The sequence below is a fragment of the Entamoeba invadens genome (assembly GCF_000330505.1).
Source record: "Entamoeba invadens IP1 unplaced genomic scaffold scaff_1105074725099, whole genome shotgun sequence".
In the NCBI taxonomy this organism is placed as follows: domain Eukaryota; phylum Evosea; order Mastigamoebida; family Endamoebidae; genus Entamoeba; species Entamoeba invadens.
This window is the reverse complement of record NW_004191622.1, coordinates 136,926-158,153: the sequence shown is the minus strand read 5'-3', so window position 1 is coordinate 158,153 and position 21,228 is coordinate 136,926. Positions and strand designations below refer to the sequence as shown.

At 32.0% G+C, this 21,228-nt stretch overlaps 9 protein-coding genes across 9 annotated transcripts; 7 read left to right on the top strand and 2 right to left on the bottom strand.

The window, feature by feature from the left end:
* Nucleotides 1-2: 2 nt before the first annotated feature.
* On the top strand, nt 3-1,124 carry EIN_468530 (hypothetical protein; the record flags this gene model as incomplete). Its single annotated transcript, XM_004183007.1, has 1 exon — nt 3-1,124. A coding segment is annotated over one exon (1,122 nt), but the record flags the coding sequence as incomplete, so codon positions are not given.
* A 338-nt stretch (nt 1,125-1,462) lies between these two features.
* On the top strand, nt 1,463-1,783 carry EIN_468520 (hypothetical protein; the record flags this gene model as incomplete). The annotated part of the gene is made up of 1 exon (XM_004183006.1): nt 1,463-1,783. One exon carries the CDS (start codon nt 1,463-1,465, stop codon nt 1,781-1,783), a length of 321 nt encoding a protein of 106 aa, XP_004183054.1.
* Nucleotides 1,784-2,223: 440 nt separating this feature from the next.
* Nucleotides 2,224-3,681, top strand: EIN_468510 (hypothetical protein; the record flags this gene model as incomplete). Its single annotated transcript, XM_004183005.1, has 1 exon — nt 2,224-3,681. The coding sequence occupies one exon, from the start codon at nt 2,224-2,226 to the stop codon at nt 3,679-3,681; it is 1,458 nt and encodes a 485-aa protein (XP_004183053.1).
* A 3,174-nt stretch (nt 3,682-6,855) lies between these two features.
* EIN_468500 (pyruvate dehydrogenase, putative) lies at nt 6,856-10,341 on the top strand (the record flags this gene model as incomplete). Its single annotated transcript, XM_004183004.1, has 1 exon — nt 6,856-10,341. The coding sequence occupies one exon, from the start codon at nt 6,856-6,858 to the stop codon at nt 10,339-10,341; it is 3,486 nt and encodes a 1,161-aa protein (XP_004183052.1).
* Nucleotides 10,342-11,650: 1,309 nt separating this feature from the next.
* On the top strand, nt 11,651-12,914 carry EIN_468490 (hypothetical protein; the record flags this gene model as incomplete). Its single annotated transcript, XM_004183003.1, has 3 exons — nt 11,651-11,962; nt 12,173-12,624; nt 12,716-12,914. 3 exons carry the CDS (start codon nt 11,651-11,653, stop codon nt 12,912-12,914), a joined length of 963 nt encoding a protein of 320 aa, XP_004183051.1.
* A 542-nt stretch (nt 12,915-13,456) lies between these two features.
* Nucleotides 13,457-13,879, bottom strand: EIN_468480 (hypothetical protein; the record flags this gene model as incomplete). Its single annotated transcript, XM_004183002.1, has 2 exons — nt 13,457-13,552; nt 13,595-13,879. 2 exons carry the CDS (start codon nt 13,877-13,879, stop codon nt 13,457-13,459), a joined length of 381 nt encoding a protein of 126 aa, XP_004183050.1.
* A 1,107-nt stretch (nt 13,880-14,986) lies between these two features.
* On the top strand, nt 14,987-16,114 carry EIN_468470 (hypothetical protein; the record flags this gene model as incomplete). Its single annotated transcript, XM_004183001.1, has 3 exons — nt 14,987-15,087; nt 15,161-15,287; nt 15,371-16,114. The coding sequence occupies 3 exons, from the start codon at nt 14,987-14,989 to the stop codon at nt 16,112-16,114; spliced, it is 972 nt and encodes a 323-aa protein (XP_004183049.1).
* Nucleotides 16,115-16,838: 724 nt separating this feature from the next.
* Nucleotides 16,839-17,719, top strand: EIN_468460 (hypothetical protein; the record flags this gene model as incomplete). The annotated part of the gene is made up of 3 exons (XM_004183000.1): nt 16,839-16,852; nt 16,924-17,303; nt 17,496-17,719. 3 exons carry the CDS (start codon nt 16,839-16,841, stop codon nt 17,717-17,719), a joined length of 618 nt encoding a protein of 205 aa, XP_004183048.1.
* A 1,082-nt stretch (nt 17,720-18,801) lies between these two features.
* Nucleotides 18,802-20,544, bottom strand: EIN_468450 (hypothetical protein; the record flags this gene model as incomplete). Its single annotated transcript, XM_004182999.1, has 1 exon — nt 18,802-20,544. One exon carries the CDS (start codon nt 20,542-20,544, stop codon nt 18,802-18,804), a length of 1,743 nt encoding a protein of 580 aa, XP_004183047.1.
* Nucleotides 20,545-21,228: the final 684 nt, after the last annotated feature.

The following is a 21,228-nucleotide window of genomic DNA, read 5'->3' as shown; positions in this document are numbered from 1 at the left end:
TTCAGATTTTGCACTCAATTGAAACCGTTATAGAGCGGAAGGAGATTGACACAATGAAATGCGTTGACGCAAAGAAACGGATTTTAAAAATTCTTTTCCTTGAAACGATATCTTCCTTTCTGATGAATAAAGTGATGATCAGAAAATTCTGCGACTTTGAGTTTTTCGAAAAATACAAAGAAAAAATCTTTTTTGTTGCAAAAACACTCCAAAAAATGGAATACGAAACATCAGAAATGTATATCATCCACTTGAAAAATACTATAGACGATACTTTTGGCGTTTTCGACGAGTTTTTTGACAGAATCAACAAAACAAAGGTCGAGGAATTAGAAAAGGAAATACTGAAAAAAGAAAATCTCGGGAAAATGAGTGAGAGGGACGGAATAAGCAGCACAGAAGAGGCACGAAATCGAGGGGAATTGACATTAGCACAAAAGGAGATTGAAGCATTACTCAAAACTTCGTCACTTTCGATCATACGGTCACTAAACAAATCAGTCGCACATAAATATGTTGAGGCATTCAAGATGACGAACTCAACTGTCGACGACTACTTGGTTTATGACCAGTTCGTGTTATCCGTAGAAAGCTTCTCGAGGACATATTCGGCTTATTTACAGGCGAGTTTGTCAGAGATGGAGACGAAAACTAAAATACATCGAAAATTTGAAGAGAGGGTTAAAAACGCGACAAATATTGTGTTGGAAAAGAAACAGACCAATGATACTCTTTTGGAGAAGCTCAACAAACTGAGAAAAGAAAAACGCTTGCCTTTGTTGTCAAGGGAACAGTTGATTGAAAGTTCAGAATTGATGATAAATAACAATTGTGAAGAAACAAAAGAAGAAAAAACAAAGAGAACAAGCTTCAAACAAACAGTATTCAAGATCTTTGGTGGAGAAAAAAAGAAAACCGAGTCTCAGTTTTACTCGGCGTCACCATCACCATGTTCATCACCAAGACCACTTGTATCACCAAGAATGTCGCCGTATTCTAAAAAAAAGTGCGAAGAACTCAAAAGAGAAGACCCATTCATTTTTATTCAAAGAAGTGGAAGCACTGAGCCTAAAGTGGGGAAAACCAGAGAGAAAACGGCGTTTAAAGGGGAAAAGAAGAAATGAAGGAGTGTCTAATATTCTGTCTATTTGTTATATTCACAATTTATGTTTATTTTTTAACTTTTTTCCATTGTCGTATAGACATGATACAAAAAATTACTTATTTATAATATTAACTAAGTAGATTAGTTTAAAACAAATTGTGAGGAATGAGAAAAAAGCGTCTGGTCAAAAACAGTCAGAAATATAACTTCTCAATTATAGTAAATTAACTAACTGTTATAGTTTACATGAATAGACTGCTGACGTGGCGGACCAAAAAACAGCCAATCAGAAGAGAGTGGACGTCGAGTGGACTTTCTGGTGTATAAAAGCACTCTCAGCAAACGAGAAGGCAGAGAATGAATACTACTGAGTGTAACCTGAACTGTAACAGTCAAGACATCACCGCAACATGCTCAAGAAGTCAAGAGACATGCCTCTGTGAATTGAAGTGCAAATGTGGAGCAAGTGGACGTGTTGAAGGAAAGAAAGTAGATGGGAAGTATGAGACAACTGTCACATCTGATCGTATGGTCATCACAACAGATTGTTCAAATGGATGTCGATTGGTTGCAAAATGTACTTGTGGCGTCTCAAAGGTTGTCAACTGCACACACAACCCACAGAGTGGATGTTCGTGTTCATGCACACACTGCTCTTGTTGTTGTGGAAAGCATTAATATCACTTGTTTGTGTTGTTTGATTCGTTGTATTTTCCTTTGATAATTAGTACCAATCCATAACATACCAAACAAAAGTAAAAATTTTTAGAGAATTCAATATGATGGTTAATATATATTATATTAAAAAAATAACATATTGTTGGTAGTTTAATATAAGTGAAGTAATTAAATAACGGTAATGTAATTAAGCACTTATAAATGATTAAATTGATATATCAATTAAAAGAGTTTGAGATAAATAACTTGTGTACATTTAAAACCACTTTTATTATAAGTTTTATTTCGAACATCAAACCATATCATGTTTCATTCATATAGAATTATCAATATTATTTTCAAGTAATTAATAATTGAAATAATTAAAATGATTGAAACTATAATTATAATTTGATATATAATAAATATTATAATTGGTGACTTGAATGAAGTAACTGAAAATGTTATTCTTTGCAATGTCTCTTGACTGTTTTCACATGATGATAGTTTCAAAGTACTTTCTGACATACAAAGACTTTTACCGATTGATTCAAGTGAGTACAAAGTATTCCAATTTACTCACAAAATTCCATTTCAACCCGATTCCATTGACTCGCAAAACACTCAAATTCTTTCCCCGACTGGAGACTCTTCACATCTACTCAGAAAAGTCCGAGAACTTTGGTAACACCCCATTTCTTTCTTTTCCTCCGGGGAGTTTAAATTTGCCACAGAAAGTTTCGAAGTGTGAAATTCCCTTCTATCAAGTCGTTTTTTGGTTCATTGTAGATTTTGGTATTACGCAACTCCCACACAATCGAACCAAAAATTACGTCTTTAAAAACGTGTGTTATACCATGGACGACAGAATCCGATTTGGTCGAACCATTCCCCCAATCGTCACCATTTTGGGGCCAAACTCCTTTTTTGGCGACGCTAAACTGACGTCACTTGTCGTCCCAAATTTGGTCTCGGGGATCTGCCACAACGCGTTTGGGTTCAGCAAATTCCTCAGAAATGTGACACTTCCCAATTCATTAATTTGGCTGAAAAACTCTGTTTTTGAGTCGTGTGAGTCATTGACCGAAATTTGTCTTCCGTTGAGTCTTACTAGCATTGGGGAATCTTGTTTTGTTCGGTGTATTTCATTGACTAGTATTACAATTCCAAGTTCCATCACAGAAATACCAAATTTTTGCTTTTCACATTGTCACGCACTGCAAGAGGTTTTACTCCCGAATTCTATAGTCCAAGTTGGTCAAAGTTCGTTCACAAATTGTAACAAATTGACTGTTTTTGATGTGCCGTTACAATTAAAAACACTTTCTTTGGGGGTTCTAGCGCAATGCAGTAAATTGGGTTCTATTTTTATACCAAGTTGTGTCGTTTTTATTGAGAAATTGGCGTTCTCTGCTTGCTTTACACTCTCTAATGTCATCTTCAGTGAAGGACTCATCTCAATTGGACAAAACACGTTTTCGAATTGTTATAATATCAAAGAAATCAACTTACCAGAAAGTATCAGCTACTTGGGACCGTTTTGCTTTGGTGGATGTACTTCGCTCAGAGAAATTAATATTCCAAATAACGTCACGGTGCTTGAAAATAATGTCTTTTTGAACTGTATTTCACTTGACAAAATCAAAATGTCGACAAGGTTAAGTGAAATTGGCGTGTCATGTTTTGGTGGGTGTCTCAATTTGGAACAAATAGATATGCCAGAGTCACTTGAGAAAATACACAATTACTGTTTTCAAGGATGCGCTTTTTTGAGAAACATCGCGTTGCCAAAAAATGTGACATATGTGGGAGGGTCGTGCTTCTCTGGATGTCACTTGCTCACAAAAATCGAAGTTTACAAGCACTTCAAAAAGGAACAAATCAAAGAAGGAAAACTGTTTATTGTTATTAAAAACTAAATATTTTGTATTTGTTATTATTTTGAAGTTTCAAATGAATTTTATAATGAGGTTTATTCACTAGCTAAAACTCATTTTTGATATGAAATATTTTAATTAATATCTTTATTATATATAATTAATTATATGTTATAACGATTATAGAATTGTATTTATAGATCAATCATATAAACCAAATATATAATTAAGTATTAACAATAAACTACTATGTAAAATCGTTTAGTCCTTAAAATTATGTGATACATCTCTTTTCAGAAGTACTAATTGTTGTTATTTAAACAATATAACAACATTTTGTACACTTTTTAGGCTTTTGAAGTAAAATGTTGTCTGTAGGGTGTTCAACGCTGTTTTTGAAATTCATTCCTATTATGCAGTAATTGCCAAATATTACATTAAGTGATTCTTCGATATCGAGAATGTTGTTAGAAATTGTGTTCTTCATAAAATAAATATCTTCACTTTTGACTATTTTAATGTGACCAGTAAAAACCCCGTTAATATGGATATCATTACTCTCTAAAATATTAAAAATTGAAGTTGATATTTCATTCAAATTGAATTGGACTTTGTCACACATATTTAGTACTATAGTTTGTAATTTCAATGAATTATTATTATTAAAATAAACATTTTTAGAACTAGAAACGTCCAAATTCTTGAGGCTTGAGAAGTTATTTTCAAATTTAATTGATTCAACTTGGTCCAGTTTTATTTTTTTGATATATTCACAATTCAATCCAAACAGTTGTGTTTTAATTTCATTTCTAAATACATTCGTTTTAAGTGTAAAACTTTCAACATAATTGGGAAGAGTGTATTTGTTTGTCGACACTTGGGCATCAACTTGCTCAATTGATGTAGCTCGACATTTTTTAATCAATGAATTGACAACATCTGATGCGTCGCCGTCAATTAATAATTTACCTCTTTCACAAATAAATTTATCATTGCTCCAATCACTTGTTTTTTTCATAAAAAGCCTTGTTATAATATTTCACTTGACCCCTTTCTGGCGTGTTTCTATTTTCGATGTTTCTTTCTGCTATAACAATAATAACAACGTCCATATTATCCGATAAACACTTGGATATTTTCTTAATTAACATATGCAACAAGTCTTGAGTGTGTTCATTCAGATATTTCCCATCCACTGAACTAATAACTATATTACCAGGCATTTTAAAGAATCTGTCTTTTCCATTGTTGGTGAAACTTTCAAAAAATTGTGAAATAGGTCTTGCATCTCCACTGATGTTTTTTAATTCTAAAAACAATTGTGAATTGTTTATGATTATTTGAGTCAATGAATAATTGTTGTTCACTTCAAATGAAAGTGATCCAATTTTAGGAAAAATATTTTGTATGTAATAGGGCGTTATTTTTTTGTCGGCAAAATCTATTTCAAAATTTGGGCGTAACAGATATTTACTATTATTCGCTATGTCTAAAACCGACATCTTTTTGTTCATCAAATCAAGTGTATCTACTTGAAAGTGCTGAGAAAACTTAACAATAGACTTTTTATCAGTAAACAAAGGTGATATCTTCAAAGATTTTAAACATCTGTAAGTTTTCTTGCTTACTTTTAAAAAGTTTATAATGTCGTCCATTGTTGATAAATGAATTGAAATTGACATCAAATATACCATTTCAATTTTCTTTTTCATATGTTTATTCAAGGTCGGTCAATCAAGTTTAAACACATATAAAAATACGAATGAAATGTCATTCGTATTTTTAGAACTAAGGGAGTAGTTCTAAAAAATAGTGTAGTAATTGGTTTTTATAACCTGGGTATCTAAAATTAAAAAACCGTATCATTTTTCCTTTAAAAATATCATTTTTTTTTCTAATTCTTTTAACAATTTTCAAACAATAATAATAACATTTGTTAACTTTCAATGACTTTTTGCCTTATTTAATGTCAATTTTTTTCAAGTTTGACGTCTCTGTATATTTGTCATCACTTTTCTCATTGACAACCATAAACTGTTGAACTCCCCTGGTCAATGGACAATAAACTACACCACTCTTTAAATTTAAGTATTTTTAATAGTTTTGTATATTAATAACTATTAATTAAATAATGCTGTTTCACATTATAATGGGTAGGGTGTTTTTACACCAAATGTCGTAATATCTAAATCAAAATAATTCAATTGGTTTGTGATTCAATCAAATCTATTTTTATGTTATTATGGTGAAATATTAAATTAGAACTACGCAATTCTTCTATTGTTCTAAGTTTATATGTTTTATTTAAAAGTTATTATAAAAGTATAGTTATATTTTTATTATTAGAACAACTTGTTTGTTTTTAATGAAAATAATATTGTTATAAGTATTAAAATAAATGTATTATAATTTACTATTAATTTTAAATAAAGTTTTAATAAAATCTTTTTCATCATTAATAATTTGATAATTATTTTTTTATTCGATATACTATTGAAAAAAAAGTTATAAAGAAACGAAAACAAATTTTTTGTTAATACCTATATTTTAATATCATTTATAATAACAATATTATTTTTTTGTTTGTTTTTTACAATTATACTTTGAAGTATTGGAATTCATTATTAATTCCTGTTGAACTTCAGTTCTTAATATAGAACAAATTTAATTATTTCCAATATTTTGAAAAAATTAAAATGAATAGTAAATTATTATTATTAAGAACTATTTTAATTGATTTAAAATATAATTATTATTCGAATTTTTTTAAGTGATTGTTTTTTGACTATTTTATTTTCTTAGCAAATTTCAATGAATCTTCACACCTCAACTGGTTCGTCCGTTCATTTGTTACGATTAAAAAACAGAAACACGAAACCCGAGGCTATTTAATTTTACAAAATATATATTTTTTAATTATACAAACTGATTCCCCACTTTTTACCTTTATTTTTACTATTCAAGACCCTATTTTAAAGACAACCAATGTGTTCTTTCATCTACTACCAATTATATTCTTGTTGTATGTTGAAATTCAAAGACTTATAGTATACATATTAAACTTCTGTATACGATGAGTTAACAGCGGATTTCGTCCTTTTCTCTTCTCCAAAAGATTATACCTTTCAAATTTAAATAAATCATAAATAAACGCCACGTCATCTTCTTCAATGATAGTATATAATCTATCCTCTCACCTCACTTTTCATTCATTCAATGCAGTCAGTCGATGGCAATCAAGCCGCAGCTTATGTCGCGTACGCCCTTAGTGACGTCTCATTTATTTATCCAATCACACCGTCTTCCACTATGGCGGAAAACGCAGATGTTTGGGCATCTCAGAAACGTAAAAATATTTTTGGCCAAGTCCCAGAAGTCTATGAAATGCAATCTGAAGCTGGAGCAGCTGGAGCCGTCCATGGTGGTTGTGCTGCTGGTTCACTTGTGAGCACTTTTACCTGCTCTCAAGGACTTATGTTGATGATCCCAAATATGATCAAAATTGCTGGTGAACACCTTCCATGTGTCTTCCACGTTTCTGCAAGAGCTTTGGCCGGTCAAGCTCTTTCTATCTTCGGTGACCACTCTGATGTGATGGCATGCAGATCAACTGGATTTTGTTTGTTATCATCTCACAACGTCCAACAAGCACATGATCTTGGAATTGTTGCTCATTTGTCTTCTTTGGAGTCTTCATTGCCATTCTTGCACTTCTTTGATGGTTTCAGAACATCACACGAAATTCAAAAGATCCACCAATTGTCTTATGACCAAATCAAGACTTTGGTTGTCCCAGAATACGTCGACAGAGCACACAAGAGAGGTCTCAATCCAATCCATCCATCCGAGAGAGGTACTTCACAAGGCCCAGATGTGTTCTTCCAAGCCGTTGAAAAGTCCAATATCGACTACGACAGAGTCCCAGAAATTGTTCAGAAGAATATGGACAAGGTCGCTGCTCTTACTGGAAGAAAGTACAAAATTTTCGAATACTATGGAGCTGCTGATGCAGAGAGAGTTGTTATTGCTATGGGTGCTGGTGTCCCAGTCTTGGAAGAGACTGTTGATTATTTGATTTCAAAGGGAGAAAAGGTTGGTGTATTGGCTGTTCACTTGTACAGACCATTCTCTGCTAAACACTTCTTGGAACAACTTCCAGCATCTGCTACGAAGATATCTGTTCTTGACAGAGTAAAAGAAATTGGGTCATTTGCTGAGCCACTGTATCTCGATGTTGCCACTGTGTTGATTGACGCACTCAAAAAAGTCACTTTGGTTGGCGGAAGATACGGACTTGGAAGCAAAGAGTTCACCCCAATTATGGCCAAGGCTGTCTTTGATAACTTAAAATTGGAAACGCCAAAGAACCACTTCACTGTTGGTATTGATGATGATGTGACTCACTTGTCACTCCCACTTGGAGAAAACTTCAACCCAATTCCAGCTGGTACTACTCAATGCATGTTCTGGGGTCTTGGATCCGATGGAACTGTTGGTGCCAATCACGACGCTATTAGAATCATTGGTCAAAACACCGAGAAGTACGTCCAAGGGTATTTCTACTATGATGCACACAAGTCTGGAGGAATCACCGTGTCCCACTTGAGATTTGGTGACAAGGAAATCAAGTCGCAGTACTTGATTCAAAACAGCGATTACACTGCTTGCCACTTCCCCAATTACGTTAACAAGTATGACATGTTGGCTACTGCAAAAGACAACTCTGTCTTTGTTTTGAATTGTTCGTGGACTGGTGCTGAACTTGAGAAACAAATTCCGGGCTCAATGAAAAGAGCTCTTGCCAAGAAGAACATCAAGTTCTACACAATCGATGCCATTAAGATTGGACAAGAAGTCAAATTGGGAAGAAGAATTAACATGATCATGCAAACTGTCTTCTTCAAGTTGGCTGACATTCTTCCATTTGAAACTGCCGTTAAATTGTTGAAAGAAGCCGTCCAGAAGACTTACGGAAACAAAGGCCCAGAAATCGTCAAGATGAATCACGATGCTATTGACAGAGCTGTTGCTGGTCTTGTTGAAGTCAAAATTCCAGAGGACTGGAAGAACGCAGAAATAGAAGAGAAGGTTCACTTAAACGCACCAGACTTTGTGAATGACCTTTTGGTGCCACAATTGACAATGCACGGCAACGAACTCCCAGTCTCCAAATTTGCTGAAGACGGATTCATGCCAATGGGAACTACCAAATACGAGAAGAGAGGTATTGCTACTGCCATTCCAGCTTGGGAGTCTTCCAAATGTGTTCAATGCAATTTGTGCTCATTGTACTGCCCACACGCTGCAATCAGACCATTCTTGTTGAATGAGAATGAAGCCAATAAAGCGCCAAAAGAGTTCGTTATGATCAATGGAAAGAAGCCAGTAGATGCTTATAAATTTAGAATCCAAGTCTCCTCTATGGACTGCACTGGATGTTCAGTCTGTGTGACTGCATGCCCAGCCAAGTGCTTGTCAATGACTCCATTTGAGAAGATTGGTGGTGAAGAAGCCAAGAATTGGGAATACTCAATGATGATAACAGAGAAGACTGAAGTTGCTGATAGATCCAACATGAAGGGTTCTATGTTTAGAACACCACTTCTTGAATTCTCTGGAGCTTGTGAAGGGTGCAATGAGACTGCTTTAGTTAAGTTGATGACACAATTAACTGGTGAAAGAACAGTCATTGCCAATGCTACGGGTTGCTCATCAATTTGGGGAGCTACATGGGGAACCAACCCATACACTGTTAATGCTGAAGGAAGAGGACCCGCCTGGGGTAACTCGTTATTCGAAGACAATGCCGAGTATGGCTTTGGTATGTACAAAGCAATTGCACAGAGAAGAAACTACTTAGTTCAATTATGTGAAGAAGCGATCAAAGAAGGCAAATTATCTGCTGAGCTCAAAAGTATTCTTGAGGCGTGGGTAACTAAAAAGGAAGATGCTGATGCTTGCGAGAAACTTTATAAACAGGTTCTTCCATTGTTAGCTGTAGAGAAGGATACATCCGCTGTTCTTAAATTGATCGAAGAGAACTCAGATGTTTTCATTAAGATCACACAATGGATTATTGGTGGTGATGGATGGGCGTATGATATTGGATACAATGGTGTTGATCATGTCTTGGCTTCTGGTGAGAACGTGAACATCTTAGTTCTTGATACCGAAATGTATTCAAACACGGGTGGACAGAAATCAAAGGCTACTAACTTGGGCGCCGTCGTGAAGTTTGCTGCGGGTGGATGTACACGCCCTAAGAAGGATCTTGGAGCTATTGCGATGTCTTATGGCGATGTTTATGTCGCTTCTATCGCACTTGGAGCAAACCCAGCTCAAGCTTTTAAGGCATTCAAAGAGGCTGAAAGTTATAACGGTGTCTCTATTATTATCGCTTACTGCCCATGCAAAGAACAAGGTGTCCCATTGACTAAGTCTCTTGAAATTATGAAGAACGCAGTCAACAGTGGATACTGGTCACTTTACAGATATGACCCAAGACTCATCCAAGAAGGAAAAGCTGCTCTCCAATTGGATTGTAAAGAAATCAAAAGTGATTTGGAAGAGTTCATGAACAGAGAAAATAGATTTGCTATCCTCGGAAGAAAAGACAAGGAAACAGCAAATAAGTTGCACGCTCAACTCAAGAAAAATATCAATGATAAGTTGGCTAGATTAACTAGAGAATCAAAACTCTAATTGAAATTTTTTCAAAATTGTTATATGGTTTTTTTGTTGTAAATCAGAATTATTTATATAACTCATTTTTAATTAAATTATAATTTTATTATAAATGTAATAAAATTTATATTTAATTATTTGTATAGTTAAATTTAAAAAAATAAAATTTGTAGCTAATTATTATTGTTTTTTAAAAAAATGTTATAATCATTATATTTTTGTAATAAAATTTTAAAAATGTTAATCGCTGTTGTGTGGACTATATTTTTTTGAACACAAAACAGAATTATTCATAAATAACAAAGTTTTTGAATTGATTAAAAAATTTATAAATACTAGAATGTGTTAGATATTTGTTTAATTTAAAAATTTATGAATTGTTTATTTTAATTCACTTTTCAAAAAGCTTCGTTTTGTCGAAAAAAATATATAATTATTATTGTAAAGTTATAATAATGTTTTAATTAAAAAAGAGAAAGGTGTGGTTTTGTGTGATATTTTTGATTTTTTTGTGTGTAATTTTTTAATTACATGTATGGTTACAATTTAATTATAAATAGTTATAAAATATAGAATTTGTTACAATTACAACTAATTTATTTTTAATAAATAAATATCGACTTTTTTCATAAAAATTATGCACATTTTTACAAATCAAAATGAGTTGTTTAATAACTACATAGTGGTTGAGTTTATGAATCAATCCACTTTTTAAAAAATAACAAATTTATAATAGAATTATAGTAATATAACGGGATTATTAACAAGATTTTGCATTAAGTGACAAATCTAAAATATAATTCATAAGAAAATGAAACCATAAATATTTTCAAATTAAAAACAACTCGTTTTACTGACTCACAATTTTATTTATTGTTTTTGTTTTTTTAAACAGTTATTAAATTACAATGCACCCCAGATTACACATAAGTTAGTTCCAAATCATTGTGACATAGAGATAAAAAACTAAACTGTTCTTTAACATTCTCACCTGATCTGAAAAAATGCTTAAGATAATAAAACAATAAAAATGATTATTATTAACTTAAGAGATATTTTTTGTTTTGCAAACTCCTTGAAAATGTTTTTTATTTCTATCTTGGCAAAAGCGTTCATTCTAACACAACATAGTGTTCCAACACTTATAAACCATCAAATTATGACACTTTTATTATTACAATATTTATTATCTTTTGAACAACTTTTTCTTTCTTCTGTTTATCACAAGAAAATTGGTGTTGGTAATAAGGCAAGTTATTTGCCATTGAAAATACTCATCATTACTTCTTTTTGAACGGAAGAGATCGAACAATTCAAACAACAGTACATGGCCAAAAAACAGTCAATGCCACTCAGTCAGCTGTTTGACATAACCGTCAATGAGTCGAACAAAGAGATCAACAAGAAGAATATTGCAAGTATCGTAAAGGTAGCTGCTTCTGTTTCGAACGCTCCTGCAGTTATTCGAGTGCTTATAGTAAATAAGATGAAAGCCTACTGCACAGGGTTCATTCCAATCAAAGAAATGTTTTATACGTTGAGTCTAGCTGGTGACTTATTTGACAATGCGGCTCCTTTCCAAGCTCAGGTGTGTCACAAGGAGTTTACTGCAATGTTCGAATTATCCACAAACATCGGAGTTTGTTACTTGTGTAGTTTTACTATTCTTATTATAGAACAGAACCATCTAATTATAGATAATTCTATAATTAGATATAATTTTTGAAATGTACATCAAATAGTGTGTAGTTAATAGTTCTATTTGTTTCCATGTCTTAATTTGTTTAATTGTTCAATTTATTAATTTTATTTCATTTACATCAATAAAAACAATTCAATTCACTTGTAGAAAATAAGAAAAAGTACTCCACCTGATATGGTTCAAGAAAAGGCTTTGAGTCTCCTCTTAAATTGGGGTTCAGTCCATGGAAGTTCATGCCCAGAGTACAAGTCGATGTATGAAAAATACGAGAAAAAGGGATTTTTCAAGATTCTTGAAAAGGAAGGCGTCACAGACGACGAAAAGAACGCACTTGAAAAAATGAGTATAGCAGACTTGGCTTCAGAGATCACCAAAATTGGTAAAGAGATCCAAGTTGCCCTCACAAAGGAACCATCAACTACAAACACAAACAATGCAAAGGTCCTTCATAAAAAGGCGTCTGCACTGAAGTCGACGTTTGAAGACACATTTGCGAAGTATCAGCAGACACCACACACACCCGAAGAAGTTGAAAAGTACAAAAAACTCAATTCGGAATTTGGGACATATGTCTCACAGATTGAAATCATCTCGAAAACGTTTGTTTTATTTCTTCTACACTTTACTATGATACACAACAGTGTTTATATTTTTAATTAATTTTAGATAAAACATTGGCCTAAGAAATAGATCAAATTCTAAAAAGAGAAATTCCCTCACACTTACTACAGATAAGAAGGATAAAAAGGGTCTCAAAATTAAGGTGACTGGCGACAAAGCAGACAAGAAAGAAAAAAAGCACCACGGACTCTTTGGAAGAAAGAAACCCAAAAAAGGAGATGTAGACGATGACAGCGAAGAAGAAGAACAATGCCAGAGTGTCTTGTAAACAATATCTTTGGTCTCACACAATTTAATTGACTTTCATAATGCACGTCTTAATGTTTACTTATTATTTATTATATATATTATATAGAATAGTATTCTAATAATAATATTGAAATAATTAATAAGTAATAAAACAGAAAACTATAAGTAATGGTAAATTATAGAATCAAACTTGAAGGTTAGATGAAGCAGATTCTACTTTGATCTCTACCGCTTTCTTTTGCCTTTCCATCTCTATTTTCATGTTGATTTCAGGTTCTCGTGGTACTTGTGTGTCAATTTCAAGGGTTTTCAAATGATATGGTATTACACAACAACTGAAGAAGTCGCTAAGAGTGTTTTTAAACCGCAATACAATAGCATACACTGTACAGACCAAGAACCCAATTGAAGCAAATATAAAGACTCCATCCATTGTGATTGTAAGTGGATTATCAGGATATATTGTCTTCCAACACGAATCATCATCCGTTAACCCAAGTAAATAACCAGGACATAGTGTATACTCGGGTTTAACTAAACAATCTTCTGTGTCTGTGACGTTTATTTTACAAAAGGACAATCAGTGAAATAGATCAATTTGAGTGTTGGTACGTCGGAAAGTACCCCTTGTTGTTCTGTGTTTATACAACACTCATGCTATTCATTATATGTCTGATCGTTCATAAGAAGTCAACAAACTTTTGTTTCATATTCAATTCGCTTTGTCATATTCGCAGAAGACCATGTGCTTGGGTATTTCACTGTACACGCAACAGCACACACAAACATAAAAAACGACACAAATGTGAAACACGTGCCCACAACAATAATTATAATTTGATACTTACCTCTCGTGGTTTTAAAGTATCTCACAAAGATAGCAAGGAATGGAGGTATTATAAGAGCAATAATGTATATAAAGATCTTATAACCAACTCCACTATCAACAAACATACCAAAAGGAATAGCATAAAACAATCCCATTATCGCTGCAATATATGACAATAACAACAAAATAACCATAAACACTGATGCTATATGCTAACACAGCAGACTTGACTTCACTCATTAATCGTTAATGTAAACAAGTTCCTCAAATGTTTTTAATGAAAAAATTTGGGAAACATTTTTAGTTTTTTAATACAGTACAATTAGAATAACATCGAATTTTTTAAATGTTGAATTTTACTTGTATATTGTCATTTTTGAAATATCTTTGTAATAATTTAAAACGAGTTTTTCATAAAAAAAATATCTATTATAATTAGAATTCAATGATAAAGAAATCATTAAATGACAAATTCATAACAACTAATTAATAAAAACTATTATGTATTATAGAAATAATATTGAAATTAAGAATTTATAATACAATTTTTGAATATCAACGAATTATTTTTTTCGTTAACTTGATAGTTGGATTATTTGATTACAAAAAATACCTAAAATGTACAAATATAAATAACTTTATAATAAAAAAATATGAGAAGATTTTCATCTAAAAGTAAAATTACTAATTTGGGTTTTTGTCATCTTATATAAAATAATTACAAACAAATTAATCTTTTACTATTTTTTCAACTTTTATATCTATTTTTAATTTTGAGTATGAAACAGAAAAAAAGCTATTTATTTACAATTTATTTTTTAGTTAAAAATAAACTATAAATTGGTCTGTGGATAATTTACTTATATAAACTACTTTTGTATAATATTATTATGGTTTCAATATTTAAATTATTAAACAACTATACAGTTATTATAAAAACTCAATGAAAAAAATAGTAAAATTGTTATATTTATACCATAGATGTCATTAATAAAAATAATAAAAATCCATTTACTAACTAAATTAACAATTAACTAAAATAATGAGTCAATCTTGTTACTAATAGTATCAAAAATTAGAATAAATAGTATTTTCCAAATAAATTAAATGAATCTATTTCTGGCCTCAGAATTCTCATTTTGAAATACAATAAAATTTACTTACAAAATTTTCTTTCAATATCCCCCACAATCCCCAAGATGGCAACCTCCACCAAAAATGCAAAAAGAGAAAAAAGCGAACTGTCTATCTTAAAAAAAACCATGGCGGTAAAAAGTAAGCACAACACAATCAAAAACGAAACACTTGGCATTTGCCAGTGGTCCCAAAACGAACAACAAATTCTGGAGGATGAACTTTTTCGGTTTGTTCAATTGGATGCCGTTAGAAGTCATTGAACTATCGTTTATAACAAATAAAACTATATTAATGAATAGAATGCAACAGGCCGGACAACAATTCAACGGGATCACTTCAATACTCAAAATCTCTGGAAAATTCCCTTCAAAAACAATTCAACAGATCACTTCGCGCATTAAGTGGTGTCAAATCGCTCCACAAACTGTTTGTCTTTAATACCCGTTTTACTAGTAAGTTATACTATTTTTTCTATAAAATATAGCATTTGTTTTTCCACTCACCACCAGCGTCCGCCGTGGGACGACTACTGTCAGAACGAGAACTTCTACACCCAACGCGCAGATCAACAGACGCAATCATCGTTCATATCGCCTCGCAATCGGGAAATGTATCTACCATCTACAAAGCCCCCATTTGAGCGCGACCGAGACACTACACGCCGTCGACGATTTTCATTGCAAGGCGAAAACAACACGGTAGAAACGCCACGAGACTATTTTGTGTTGAGTCAGGCACAAGGAGAGTACAACACACAAAGCGGATTGGGAGGTCAGAAGAATAACTTGATCCTCATTGGGACAAATAGTTCCTCGCACTCCCCTAGAGTCTATCGGCAACACTCTCCCGTCACATTTAATGTGATGCAAAGCACGGGAGTCAATACGCAGAATTACTTGAATAAATTGCTCGAGGAGAACGACACCATTTTAAATAATTTGGAGAGACAAGCAACATCGCCTGGAGGCAATGTCGATACCCAATTCATTCTCAAATTCATCGAAAACGGAAATAACACAATTCTCCAGACTAAGATCCTCGCACAACTCTACATGCCTTTCTTCTCAAGAAAAATCGAGGTCCCAGAAGAACTCAAAACACAGATATTCCCATTTATCCAATCAGACTTGGGAATACAAATGGAAAACATCGAATTCACTAATACATCTGAACGGAAAATAAAAGCGATGAGTGTCGATGGAAGGGGAAGTTCACAAATGAGCTCCGCAACTGGCTCAATTAGTGGGTTTTAAGTTTATGTATTATGTGTTCGTTCGGTTACTATTTTTCTTAGTTCGGTTACTATTTAATTGTTGTTTTATTATTACGTATGGTTGGTCATAATTCCTTTGACAACGAATGAGGATTATCTTATTGAAACATTCGACAATTGTGATGCATTATAGAATAAATTATGAGAAAAATTATGATATTGATAACTAATATTTTATAATATCAATCAATCATTTGTTAGAGTTTTTATAACTAGTTTAATTAATTACAAAATCACTAATAAAAATATTACATTTTTTTCTTTAAAATATATTATATAATTACTAACTAATTTTAATTTAATTTTAATAAAAAAATGTTCATTATAAATAAAGTCCAATGAGGTCAAAAAAGATACTGTTTATTTTTTTTTATTATAAAAAATTATAATAAATAATACTAGTATTATAGTTTAATTTTATTGGTTAGAAAATGATTGAACCCAAAAACATCACATAGTTTTTGGTAAAAACAATATCCCTTATTCTTAAGGTATTTATATACTGTTATAGTTTCGTTTAAGATTTGGTGTTAAAATTAATAACAAAAAACAACATTTCATAATATTAGTAAAATATATTATTATTTTATAGTACTTCACATTTATAAAACGAAGAATTGAAAAATCAAAAACGAAACCGCGTGATTGCACATTTCAAACTATATAAACACATTGAAAAAGCAAACGACATATCGAGACATCACATGCAGACGTTTATGTTTGTTAAATTCTTATAATTTATATCAACAACAACTATACTTCGTAATCTATTCATTGATTCATTAATAGTACTTTTCTTAACAAACTCTTCCACCCAACAGACAAAAACCAAAAGAAACAATCGAAAGCCAAAGAACGTCCCAAAGGTATTCAATCTAATATCCGATTACTCATATCCCCATCTTCACTAGAAGGTACTCCAAGCACTAAACAATCATCCGAAGACATCAATTTATTCATCGAACTCCTTGAGAAGCACAGGGACTTCTTTGAGGAATTGGAAAGACAGTATTACTTGGACTATTGGACAATTCAATCCACCTTTGTCTTACTTGAAAATAACCACCTCGACCAAAAAAGCGACAAATTCTCTGTAAATAATTTGTGCTCAGCTCTTTTACTCGTCTGGGATTATTTCGAAGACGATTATAGTCTTCCCGATCGAGTCTGTTTGTTGTTCTCTCGGTTCTTATTTTTATAATATCTTTATTATTATATATAGTATTGGATTCTTATTGATATTATATTATATCTTTACTAAGATATATAGTATATTTATACTATAATATATTAATAGTATATATATAGAATAGTATTGTATTATAGAGACTACCACTGTTACATATATAATAACCTTAAAGATCGATACTTTGGTAAAGTATTGTATCCGAGCCTAACTAAAGCAGCTCAAAAGAAGAACATTTCGAAAGCAAAGACCGTCTTCTTTGTGTCGAATTTGTCCTGCCAAATAGTTGTACCCAAAATCGAGATAGAATATATCAAGAAAGAGCTCAATATACACTTTGTTCTTGGTGAGAGGTCCGCATATGAGATGAGTTGCCTCTCAAGTAACTTATTGAGCTAAACACGCAGTCTTTTCGATTGGAGTGTGTTCTGTTGTTTATATATTGTGTATTGCATTTCTCTTGTATTCTCTATATATTATAACATTATATTATTATATTATTATATTATTATATTATTATATTATTATATTATTATAATAATATTATATTATTATATTATTATATTCACTTAGATATAATATGTTATTATAATACAACTAAACTATACATAAGCAGTCAATTGTAATGAAAAAGCGGTACAGACTACTATTCCTCGACTTCTAAGAGGCGAGGCTTTGACTTTGTGTCCAATTTGTGGTATGGCTTGACTACAAGAATCTGACATGGTTTTAAAGAAACACTAACATAGTTTGTTGTGGTTGTGTAAACTTGATTGATGCGACGTGTTTGAATGATATCAAGAACACACTCCATACCACAAATGAATGTTTGAGTTCAGTTCATAAAATCAATTAAGTAACAAAACAAGAAAGTATCATTAATTATTAATTGTTTTTACTATTATTATCATTTCTATAAATAGAATAAAATTATGGTTTAGTTTTCAAAAATCTTTTCTTTATTCATTCTATTTATATTGTTTTGTAATAAAGTGGTAAAAATGTGATTGTCACTCAAAATAATTATATCGAATTTTTATTTTTTTATTTTGTGTGTTTTTATAACGCAAATATTTCAGGTTTTTTTACATTACCGATATAAAAATTAAAATAAAGGAAAATGCCGAAAAGTAAAAAAAAATACAATCACAATGTTAATTTTTTCAAATATCATTTTGTTTATTATTTTTCTAATATAATTATTAATATAAGTATAATTAAAAACTACTATTTTATATCGGATTCGTAAATACAATTATCTGAACAAATTAAATGAAAACTCAAACAAATGAAATTTATTATCCGTTAAACTTTATTTCGATCCTTAAAAAAAATATATAAAAAAAATAATTAACGAGGTATTTTTTAATCAGTTAAAGACTTGTGAATTGTTTGTATAACATGTATTAATTATAATAGTTAAAAATGTTATACCAACTGATACAAAAAATAAACTCAATAAAACCCACATTTACTTTAACTTACACGACTGTTCCTATCCATGTGAGTAAAGTTGCACAAAAGACGAGTATGTACCCCAACACCAAGAATATACCGAACGCGTGGCTGATTGTCAAGTTTTTAAATCCGACGGTTCCTATTAAGTGAGATACTGTCACCACTATTTCCCCAATCGTGATACATTCAAGTGAATATAAAGTGAAATGCTTTTGCTCTCCCACATCGAGTTTTCTAGCCAACACTGTGTAATAGTAAATCATCCATGGTATTACTATAGCTACGTTTGTGAAGAATAATGACACAGAAAATGAATTCAAAATCGCCAAATTGGCACACATCATTCTGCCACTCACCCACCCACTTATTATATGACGAATAGACAAACATAACGCAACGAATGTAAACCCTAAGACATCATTGGGACAACGAAGCACTTCAGAAAGTCGATACCCACAGAAGACTCCAATAAAAGCGAATATTGCGATGTATATTAATGAAATTAATATGGTCAAAGGAGTCATTCGACCCAATGACTTAATTTTCACGTCTGGAATTGTGTAGGCCAATAACATCAGTAAAGGCCAGAAAATGACGTAGATGACTCGTTGTGCTTTACCGCGAGGCATATTCAAAAACGTTTGTGAATCACTCATCGTTGCTTTACACGTGCACTTCCGCTGCATGATCTCAAAGAACGTCTTCGAGTGCTTCGACTTGACTAATGTGTTATTTTCTTGTAACAAAACTTCGAAGTACGATACCCACGACTCTCGCTGATTACTTCGCATAGTGTACCGTACTGTATGCGATCCATTCCACATTGCTAATATAAAGAATGTAGGATCCATAGTGTCACAAATAACTTTAGTTATCGACGAGACGGGAATAGTCTGGAATGTCGGTGATAGAGGATTTGCGTCTTTGTGTATTAACATCTCGTCTCTGAAAAGGTCGCACCAGTGTTGCTTCCACTGTAATGGAGAAAATGTGACATTTGTGTAATACGGCGACTTGACAAACAACAGTCCACTGTGTAACTGCACCACTGTATCATCGTGGAGTGTGATTGGGATTTCAACCTTCTCGGATTCAGCCAACGTCGACTTGTTCTCTGTAACACTTTCACTCTCATGACTCTCCTTTTTCCCAATGAGTTTGTCGAAGAACCTAAAGTGGTGGTCGTACACTCTTTTCTTCGAGAAGAACGACATCATAGTGAATGTAATGATATACATGACATAGATGAAGAGTGATATCCACAACAAAATCAATAAATATGTCGTGGTTGGTGCATCTGATGTCGATTCAAGTTGTTTGATGGTAAACGGTGACGAGAAGAAATAAATGATGATGACCGAAACTAAAAAGAAGGTCGCATCCCTCACAAAGGCTGTTTTGGCTACAACAACATTGTCAAGAGAAATGAACGACGCCAAGCCAGTCAGTAACATCGTATTCACTAATGTACACCCAAATATGATGGATGCGGAAAAGACAACATCCCCTATCAACGCATACCCAACTAACCCAATGAAAAACTCCGGCATCGATTGGGCCGCAATCATTATCAAGTTGGCTAGAAAACTATTCTTTATGATCCGCGTGACAACTTTCGAGCAGTTGTTGCAACTCGGAATTAAATAGTATTCAACTACTATATAAAACGCATAACCAGTGTATAACAACCCAAATATGTATATCAAGAAAAATCCATACGATTCAAACGGTTTTGCAGAAGAGAGGACAAAGTCACGAATCGTCATGTCTTCTTTTTTTTAGTTTAATTTTGTTTTGTATTAACTAATTGAAGTATTTTCCCATTTTTTTTGCTAGAAATATCGCTAACAATTGCTTTATATTTAACTGAAAAAAATATGAGATACTATTAGTTAATAATTCGTTTATCATATTTTCAAATTTATAACAAAAATATTTTGGAAATTATTTGAAATAATATAAAGTCTAATTTCTAATTAACGATATTCCAAAAATACAACAAGGAAATTTACTATATCTATTTTTTTATATTATAATATATATAGTATCGACCATCGCTAATTAAAAACCACAAATAAATAGTAAATTTCTTATTAATTTTTAGCATTTGACATTTTCAAAGAAACGCTGGTTGTCAATCGTTTTCTTTGCTTTTCAAACCAGTTGGTATAACCTATTAACCACATCACAACAATGACACTCATTTGGTTAACTATATTAAATGGTCTGCCGGTTGATATTACTCGAGAATTCATCAGAGATGAATTACAAACTCCACATTTCTTGCTTTCCTTTTTTGGATGTATAATTTGGTTAAAAAGTAAAAAATTTTAAAAATAAAACAAAAAAATAATTATTTCGAAAAAAAAAGAAAAAAAAGCTATTGATTATAATTAAAAAACTAAATGTATAGTTAATTTTCTCCATATTTAATTAAAAATCCGACTTTA